The sequence below is a fragment of the Aspergillus terreus genome, genomic scaffold, assembly GCF_000149615.1.
Source record: "Aspergillus terreus NIH2624 scaffold_2 genomic scaffold, whole genome shotgun sequence".
NCBI lineage: Eukaryota > Fungi > Ascomycota > Eurotiomycetes > Eurotiales > Aspergillaceae > Aspergillus > Aspergillus terreus.
The window spans coordinates 2,497,093-2,506,019 of record NT_165925.1 but is presented as its reverse complement, the minus strand read 5'-3'; the positions used below and the strand labels follow the sequence as shown (position 1 = coordinate 2,506,019).

The 8,927-nt window shown below is 51.0% G+C and overlaps 3 protein-coding genes across 3 annotated transcripts; all 3 read right to left on the bottom strand.

The window, feature by feature from the left end:
• Positions 1-2,329: 2,329 nt before the first annotated feature.
• Positions 2,330-3,239, bottom strand: ATEG_01873 (putative extracellular serine-rich protein; the record flags this gene model as incomplete). Its single annotated transcript, XM_001209238.1, has 5 exons — positions 2,330-2,356; positions 2,453-2,455; positions 2,533-2,566; positions 2,743-2,761; positions 2,909-3,239. The coding sequence occupies 5 exons, from the start codon at positions 3,237-3,239 to the stop codon at positions 2,330-2,332; spliced, it is 414 nt and encodes a 137-aa protein (XP_001209238.1).
• Positions 3,240-4,370: 1,131 nt separating this feature from the next.
• ATEG_01872 (uncharacterized protein) lies at positions 4,371-5,191 on the bottom strand (the record flags this gene model as incomplete). Its single annotated transcript, XM_001209237.1, has 2 exons — positions 4,371-4,920; positions 4,974-5,191. The coding sequence occupies 2 exons, from the start codon at positions 5,189-5,191 to the stop codon at positions 4,371-4,373; spliced, it is 768 nt and encodes a 255-aa protein (XP_001209237.1).
• Positions 5,192-5,747: 556 nt separating this feature from the next.
• On the bottom strand, positions 5,748-7,419 carry ATEG_01871 (uncharacterized protein; the record flags this gene model as incomplete). The annotated part of the gene is made up of 6 exons (XM_001209236.1): positions 5,748-6,076; positions 6,139-6,506; positions 6,559-6,825; positions 6,875-7,008; positions 7,061-7,189; positions 7,240-7,419. 6 exons carry the CDS (start codon positions 7,417-7,419, stop codon positions 5,748-5,750), a joined length of 1,407 nt encoding a protein of 468 aa, XP_001209236.1.
• Between the last annotated feature and the right edge of the window lie 1,508 nt (positions 7,420-8,927).

Genomic DNA, 8,927 nt, shown 5'->3' with positions numbered 1-8,927 from the left:
GTGATGCTGATTGTGATACCTCATACCCATACCCCAACTTGTTTGATGTTATATACCAAAACATGCGCCGTGTACGAGTCAGCCGTTGCTTCCATCCTGGAGACGGAACAGGACGCGGCATAAGGATTGCGAGATTTGCTTTATGATCCTTATTTTTCCTTTTCTCTTTCCTTTACATTTTTATATAGACTGGGTGACGCTGTTGCTCATTGTCATCTTTAGTGTGATGTGCAGCTTGGATACCAATGATAGAGTTCACATCATTTTTTCTCTTGTAGACAGGTGTCAATCTTGTCAGATCGAAGAACAGACCATCTGAACAGACCACATCTAAACACGAGTAGACTCGCCATAGTTGCTGAATCGGGAGGGCCATAACAGCCGCCAGGAGTGTATACGACGATCCCGACAATGCGTAATCTCTGATGAGAAGCACGCTTCATTCCGATCAACACCCCGACCCAGACAGACAATCCCGCCTCGGCAAAATAGACAGGAATGAGACCAACATTACCTGTCTTGTCCGTTTCCGGCTCTGTCTCTCGGAGATTAAATCTGTGGGGGCTACCATGTGGACTACGGAGTAGGCATGGTCTCTCGGACAGCCAGACAACGGCAACAGAACCCGCGGAGTACTCCGTGTTGTCTGACTTTACCCACGGGGTCGGCCACGGAGTACACCCCCGATCCAATCAGCCGGGAGGGGAATGGATGCCGTAGCCGAGCCGGGGGTCTCTTTCCTTTCCTTTCCCCCGTGCCGGGCTGAGAGGTCATCTGATCTAGCTCCGGGACTGTTGGTGGAGAAGGCCGTCTCGACTGAGTTGCCTTCCGGGGAGTGAAGCTGCTGTCCTGGATTTGCTTCCTTCGGTACCGGCGGCTGCCTCGTATCCAGGTAGGTAGCTTGCGCGGTCTGGTCTGGTTTTCCGGGGTGTTACTGCGGAGTTTACGGAGAAGGGTTGTGGGGTTCGCCACATACCCTGTATATTGACTACGTATTGACTTACCTCGTGAAAGGCAGCACAGACTTACTTATGATCTTACGTTGAAGTACTATACTACTCCTACTCTACTCCGTGGAGAGTATATCAATACCCAGTGCGTACCTGTCTCGGTGGGGCCTCGCTGACTGACAGGATATGAAGTCGCAATGCAGACGCAACGTAATCGAGTGCGATGTCTGAGGATGGAAGCGAGAACTGATCACTTCGGTGTTGTGTATTGCGAATGATATGTGGGAGTTTCTCGTACGCAGACAGTGGTATACACAAGCTAATTTATATGGTTTAGATCTGCCTTCGCTTGTCCTGAGCAAGGCATGTCACTACCAGCCACAACATTATGAGTAGAGCTGAGCAGTGTGCGTACGAGAAAAGATGTCACAGCATGAAGCCAACTACCCGTAAATACAACGTCTGAAACAGGTCGCATTCTATTGGCCCGATGCGGGGAATATACCCAATGCAACCCCAGTGGTATTCAGTTAAGCTATCTGTTGTCAATCTTTCGATCAATCAAGATCTATAACATGATGTACCCTATCTACTGAACCAGTTACTCATGCAGCTGCAAATGAAGCAAAAATCTACCATCCCAATGCCCAAGGCCCGTATACGCAGAAAGCTGGGAAAACACCGAAGAGCGAAATGCAACCAGTCGCCTGCACCATCTGGTGACGCATCACCACAACGGAATTCGAAAGAATATGAACCTGACTCTGATTAGTACAGATGGGAACGTTCGCATAAAACTTGTTGTATGACTTGCAGAGTTCCACCACGCTATGATAGAAATGTGCGAAAGTACATAAGCACTGCCGGATTGAATCAATGGTGGCCCGCTTTTCGATATCTCCTCTATTGATGTTGTATGGTGTACATACCAGAAGAAGAGGTCCATTTCAAAGAAAGGGTATTGAATATGTCTGTCAATCAGATTAAGATTGCAGTTCAGTTATATGACGCTTGGTTTGTAGATATCAGGAGAAGATGGTAGCTAAGATCTCCCCACTAGAAATATTTACATTGATATGTCTCCGATTTTTATAGGTACATATATACTCTGTATGAGTCTCATCCACAGAGGCCATGATGAACTCCTTGAAGCCTACCGTGCTCCGTCCTATGGTTGTTCTTTTCACGCTTGGAAGACCCCTTCTATAGTCAATCATTCTATCTGACTATCGCCCTCCACACATATTCTGGGCATTGAAGGCTTCCACAGTCCCTGTCCTGCACATCTAATGCTGCGTGGCGGGGCTGATAGGAGGCTGTCTAAACCTGTCTGACTTTGCTCGATAGTACAAAAGGTAAGGATGAAGAGTGCAGTCTATCTAGTAGATATAAGACACAGCCAAAGCCTAAGCAAAGGTTGTAATGACAAGCTTCTATACAATTTATAAGGCCCAACGGCATATCAAAACTGAAGCTGATATTACTCGAGGAAGAGAACATACCAACTACGATGACAGGTAGTCCAATACTATAATAACAAGGGCCCACATTCATTATTGCTCATATCTCACTTCACATCTACACTACCTTCGAACATCTGATAGGAAACGATTGGGCTAGAAGAACGTTAAGCTAAAGCATACAAGAAAGGGTATAAACATCAACTGATGTAAAGAATATCAACAGATATCCGAAGCGAAGAATCATAAACAAGCCAATGTGAACATATCAAACAGCCCAATCGCAATCCCGTAATCCGTGAGCCAAACGGTACCCGCTGGACAAAACATACAAAGAAAGAAAGAGATCAGCTAGATCCGTAGAGAGTAGTTGGATTCAATTTTGTTTCTAGGGGGTGCATGTGCACTCTGCGGTCTGAATTGGTGACATTGGCTGCCCTCGTGCGATCTCGAGGAACTACCTATCCGGGCGGATGCGCGCCTAGAGCAGGAACAGACCAGCCGCAGCGAGGAGACCAGCAGGCACGGCGCCCTGCATCTTCAGCGCGGGCGCAGCGCCGGTAAACGCCGGGGTGGCCGCAGGAGCCACGGCGGAGGACACGCTGGGAATGGCCGAGCTGGTGGGGACGCGGATGAGCGAAGAGCTGGACGGCGTCGGGGTCGGGGGCGGCGTGAAGGAGGGGACCGAGACAGCAGTGGTGGAGGGCGTGGCAGTGGTGGAGGGCACGCTGACAATCTGCACCGTCAGGGTGGACGTGGGAGCCTCCGCGGCGAGGGCGAACGGCGCGAGAGCAGCCGAGGCGATGAGAAGGGCCTTGTTGAACAGCATTGTGACTGGGGTGGTGCAAGTTGGTGCGATGGTTTGTTTGTTTTGATTGCGGTTTGCGAGATTTGCTGGAAATCTGACGCGTGTGGCAGTTCTCGTAGTCTTCCAGAAGAGGAGTAAATAAAGAATGAATGGAGCTGGAACGAGTGACAGCTCTTGTGGGAAGAAAGAGAACGGTAGAACGAACGACAGCACTGCTTGTGATGAAACCAGGAGATGAAGGATGGGCGGGCGTTAAGAATATAGGCCGGGAAAAGGGGCTTAGGGCTATGTTGCGGCGGGCGCCAACAGGGCCAGACAATCTGCGACAAAGAGTCGGACGGCGGCCGGACCTTGGATGGAGGCCAATCAGTGCCATACATGGCTAACGGACCGGTGCTCGTAGCGCAAAACTAAGTGACTAGCACATTAGATTCGGAGAGTCAGTCAGATTGCAGCATGTCGATCCCCAGACAGTGTGCTTGGCCGAGACGTGCCCCATCGGAGGAGATGATGGTGCGGTTCCTGGCTAGAGCGTTAGTTCGTGTTCGAACCATGGGCCGGTAGACTCTTCAGGGGTCTTGAGGACTCTGTATCTACCTTAGTCTTGTGGTGATAATATGGAGGACATCATCCTTGAGATCAGCGACAGCATAGGACCGACGCAGTCCATACGAAGGAGAGCTTGGGATGAAGAGAGGTCGAACGTCAAACGCTGGCGGATTCAGGAGGGAAGAAAGCGACGGAGCGGGTTAGGCCGAATGGGGAAATGCGGTGGAGAGAGTAATTTCGCCAACTCGGATTAATAACGAGCATATTACGAGACTTCTCCATCCTAATTACCCAAGAACTCTGTTCCAATCAATAGTCCTACGCATCCTACAGATCATACGAGGCATGCTGAAGCATCGATCGTCATATGCCTATCTTATAAGCTATCGATATCAAGCTAACCATCATTCAGAGGACGCGTCGAACGAAAGTCAACAACTCAACAAGTCCAACGCCATAGGGTATCATTCGTAGTAGTAGAAAACCGCCCAAGCAACAAGAGAAAAGCAACGCGAGAATCTATAACCCCATTCTGTTCGCTGGTTCGTATCGGCCGGATGCGAATAGGGGTTGGATGGAAGACAAAGCCGCATCGTCTAGACTCTACAGCCCCCACACGGTACCAACCACCACGGCCACCATCATCCAATATCCAGCCGCTTCAGCCGCGTGATTGGAGGCAGACGACGCATTTGGATCCTGCAGAGTCGTCCCATTCGGCAAGGTCCCGTTGATGTAGATAGTCTCGGTGCCATTGACATTGACAACCCGGACATCGCTCGAGTTCTTGGGCACGGTGCCATTGAAAAGATCCCGGTAGAAGGTGCCGTTGTTGTTGTCGTCGCATCCGCACTCGGAATACTCCTGGCAAAGACAGACCACCGGCAGCGACTCGTTTTGCTTCGATGTGTCGTTCGTATAGTTGTAGTGGTGGCTGTAGGGGTATGCGTAGGCCCCGTACAGCCAGATCCCCGGGAAGAAAGCCAGCGCACCGATGGGCAGGAGAAAAGGGAAAATTCCTCTTGGCGACCGGCCGCCCGCAGCGTAGGGGGCAGCAGCGCCCCCCGCGTAGGACGTCCCGCCCGCGTACGTTGGCTGTCGGCCTGAACCACTGCGCGAGGTGCCTCCTCTGTTGCTGGAAGAGCTGGAAGAGCTGGAAAGCATTAGTAAAGTCGTAGAGAGATGTATGTATACGGTGGACCTTACCCCGAGCTACCACCGCTGCCAGTGCGCCCTCCACTTCCGCCTCCACTACTACTACTACCACCACCGCCTCCTCCTCGTCCGCCACCTCCACGGCGCTTTTCGAGGTCATTCACGTGAGAGAGGTCATCGCGGAGGGTGAGGTCGGAACGAGGGACACTGAGAGATGTGACAGCCGTAGAGAGAAGGAGAAGTAAAGCCGTCGTTGACGTGATCTTCATTGTGTCGACTGATGAAAATTCCCAGATGTGAGTGATGTAACACCGGAAAAAAGCGGTAGTCTAGAAGATGAGAAGCAGTCTAGTGATATCTCCGAGGGATAAAGAGCGATGAGACAGATGTTATAGATGTTGTGGAGCGATCGAGAATAATGAGATTTAAATAGAGAGCGTGGAGCGTATTGAAAGAAAGCAGGAAGGAGTGGTTGAATTCGCCTTGGGGACAAAGGATTGGAAGAAAAGAAGGGTCTTCAGGGTCTTGAGGTGGACATCATCCTTGCTCCACTCGGACCTGGGGCGCAGTAGTACATCGCCACCTGACATCATCCATACACTACCAGCATATTACCATTAGTTATCTACTAGGTTCAGGCTGTGCGAAGGATTCGAGAAGATCTCTGTTCATGGTAGTATCTCCACCGACCCTGCATGCCCGTTCAGTTGGAATTCAACGGTATGCAGGGTCTGGCTTGTGTAACATTTATCCCAGTCTCTATACTACTACATACTATAGAAATATCAACATCCCTCCATTAGAAACCTACGCTCCTTAAGGTCACTAACACGGAACCAGCGGTCTATATGTCGGCTCCCACATCTGTACGCGAATCCATTCCTCCAGTTCCTCTGCATCGCTGGGAATCCCCTCTTCCTGCGCATGGCCCTCCTCGACCGCAGTCGCAATCACAGCCCGCGCAATATCCACACTGATCTCGCGCACATCCTCCACATCCGGCAAGAGAGGCTGATTCGGATCCTGCAGCGCTGGCGACCGCGCAGCGAGTGCTTTGACCGCCGCTACCAGCATCTTGTCGGACACGACTCGTGTTCGGGACAAGACGGCGCCGAGCCCGATGCCTGGGAAACAAGTGGAATTATTGCATTCCGCTAGACGCAAATCAATCAGGCGTCAGTCAAGGCGCAGCATTGCTTGGCGAAGGGGGTCTTACCGATCTCATATTTGGCCCCGTTGCGCTCAACAGGCGGGAACGGACTCCCTGTCGCCATCAGCGCCCGGCCATCTGTCCAGCGATTGATATCTTCCGGGCACGCTTCGTGCAGCCGGGTGGGATTGCTAAGCGGAAACACGATGGGCTGGGCGACGTGCTTCGCCATCTCCCGGATAATCTCTTCTGTGAAGGCTTTGGGCTTGGTGGACGTGCCAATCAGCACATGCGGTTTCACCTCCTGCACCACCGTAAGCATATCGCTGCCCTTGTCTTTGGGCCACTCGTCGTCGTCGCGTGCGAAGGGGACTTGCGCGGCGGTCAACTTGTCGCCTAAAGACTTGAACAGGAGGCCGGGCTTATCCAAACACCTGATTATTGCTCGTGTCAGACGCGAATGTGGAAATTAGCCTAGGCGCTTACCATATCTGTTTGGATGCTTCGGCCTTGGATTTGTGTGTCTCCATCGCAATGGCGTCGGCAATCTGCGCCGCGATGCCAGTCCCTGCGGAGCCTGCGCCAAAAATCACAATGCGCGCTTCTTCCATCTTGGTGCCGCTGACATGGAAGGCAGACATCAGCGCCGCCAGAGTCACACACCCGGTGCCTTGGATATCGTCGTTGAAGCACGGGACATGCGGTCGATACTTCTCCAGGATCCTTTTGGCATTCTGGAGACCGAAGTCCTCGCTGATCTTATGAGCGATTGCCGGAACAAACACCGATACAGATGACTTACAAATGAATATACGCCCGAGGGTACATCTTTCTAGCGGCAGTGACGAATTTCTCCACAAATTGGTCATAGTCCTTGCCCCGGGCGCGTGGCTGGCGAAGACCCAAGTACAGCTCGTCGTTGAGCAAGCTTTCGTTCTACATATGTCAGTGCCGAACAGCCAGTATGACATGGGTTTAAACCGCATACATCTGTTCCACAGTCCAGAACGACGGGAAGTTGTCGCGATGGGTGTATTCCCGCACAGAGCGTGGAGAGGACCAATTTAGCGACGGATATCAGAATAGCTCCTACACCCTGGTCGCCGATTCCCAGAATCTAGAAAATCATAAGCCCCATCCCAACTCTGCAAGGAGTCACAAACAAACCTCTTCGCCGTCGCTCACGACAATGTAATCGATGTCCTCTCCGCCCCCGAAGTTGGACAGGCTTTCCTCGATGCGATCCTGGTCATTGATAGCGAGAAAGCAGCCCTCGGGTCTGCGAAACAAGCGCGAATAGTTCTGGATCGCATCCCCTTCTGTCGGCGTGTAGATGACGCTGAACATTTCTTTGAGGTGCGTTTGGATCAACTGCAGTCGTGAGCATTGGCCTGTCGAACTGTGTAAGAGACACTACCTTGTAGTACAAGACTTCGCTCTGCGCCTTCATGCTGGCCATGAAGGTGTTTTTGGCGAGGTCATCAGGCCGACTGCTGTACTGTTCGTACGCGCGGCGTACCTGTTCGTCCAGGGTCTGGATGTTGGGTGGTAACAGGCCATGCAGGTTAAACGTCTTTCGCTCTTCTTCGGAGAATGCGGATCCTTTGTTGAATTGGGACGAGGTGGTGAGGCTCTTGCCCTGGTGCCGTTAGTGAGGAATATCTTCATATGCTGGGCTGTGGGTTTCTTGCCTTGTATGGACATTCTAGCGGCCCGGACGCAGCCCGCGGGAGGTGTTTGAACTTTGATGCCTGCTTGGAGAAGGGCATGGTGATGCTGTTTCGCGCCGGGTCGTCAGTATGGGCGCTACACAAGGCGGCTGTCGCTATCGATGATTGATTGTGGGTTTGTAGTTGATTTTATAAGTAGTCTGGAATTTTTCAGGGATCTCGATTATCAAGTAGAAGTCCTGGATTCAGAATCCCAGACATCGGATGATGTTTGCTACATCTGGTGGGGGTGGACGAGCGATGACGTAGGGTCTACTTACGTAGCTACCTCTTTACGTGTATTTCCTTATCTATCCAACTAGACACTATCCAGTATTGTATCTTCCATACTTTACTATTGATTACTTGGTAGAGACCACATATTCTTGGCTTATTGTGTCCTATGCGTCCATGCCCATAGATCATCGACTATACAGCGTGGTGAGCTATACATTCACTCTCTCACCATACAATCTAAACTGTGACCAATAAAGCCCAGAATGCTCATCCAAGATAAATTCAAGAAACATCTCACCATATCCTGTTTCTAATGAATATGAATGCTCACGCATACTCGTGCATTGCATCGCTTATCTTCACGTGGTGATAGTGCTGACTCATCCGTAACCGAGAAAAACACGCCAACAGCAAAATCAAATCTCAAACATCGTTCGTGATTCTCCCACATCTCTCGCCAGTACCAGAAGCATAACGATTCTACACCAGCTCGAGGATTAATGATTCCTCAAACTGTCCAATCAACACAGAGCCACCCAGATGCTCAATTAAACCGACTCAACGACTACAGTACAACAGGAGGAGCAACCACACAATCCAGCTGTCCCAGTCACGTCTATCCTGTCCACGTGGACAGGATAGATAGACATCCAACGGACCCTGAGGACAGTCATCACATTCACGTCTTGTGGGTGTGGCCGACTGGAGCTGGATTGGGGATTCGGACTCGTCCGAGTCCTGCGCCGTTGCGAGAGGAAAGGGCCTTCATAGTTCATGTTGCTCGCGTTTTCCTTACGAGAGCATGACTCCTTGCGCACCTACATACATATACATAAAACTAGAATGACAACCATGCAACCCAATCATACATTGTAAAATCTAAAGCTTGCTCTTCGCATCATCATCAAT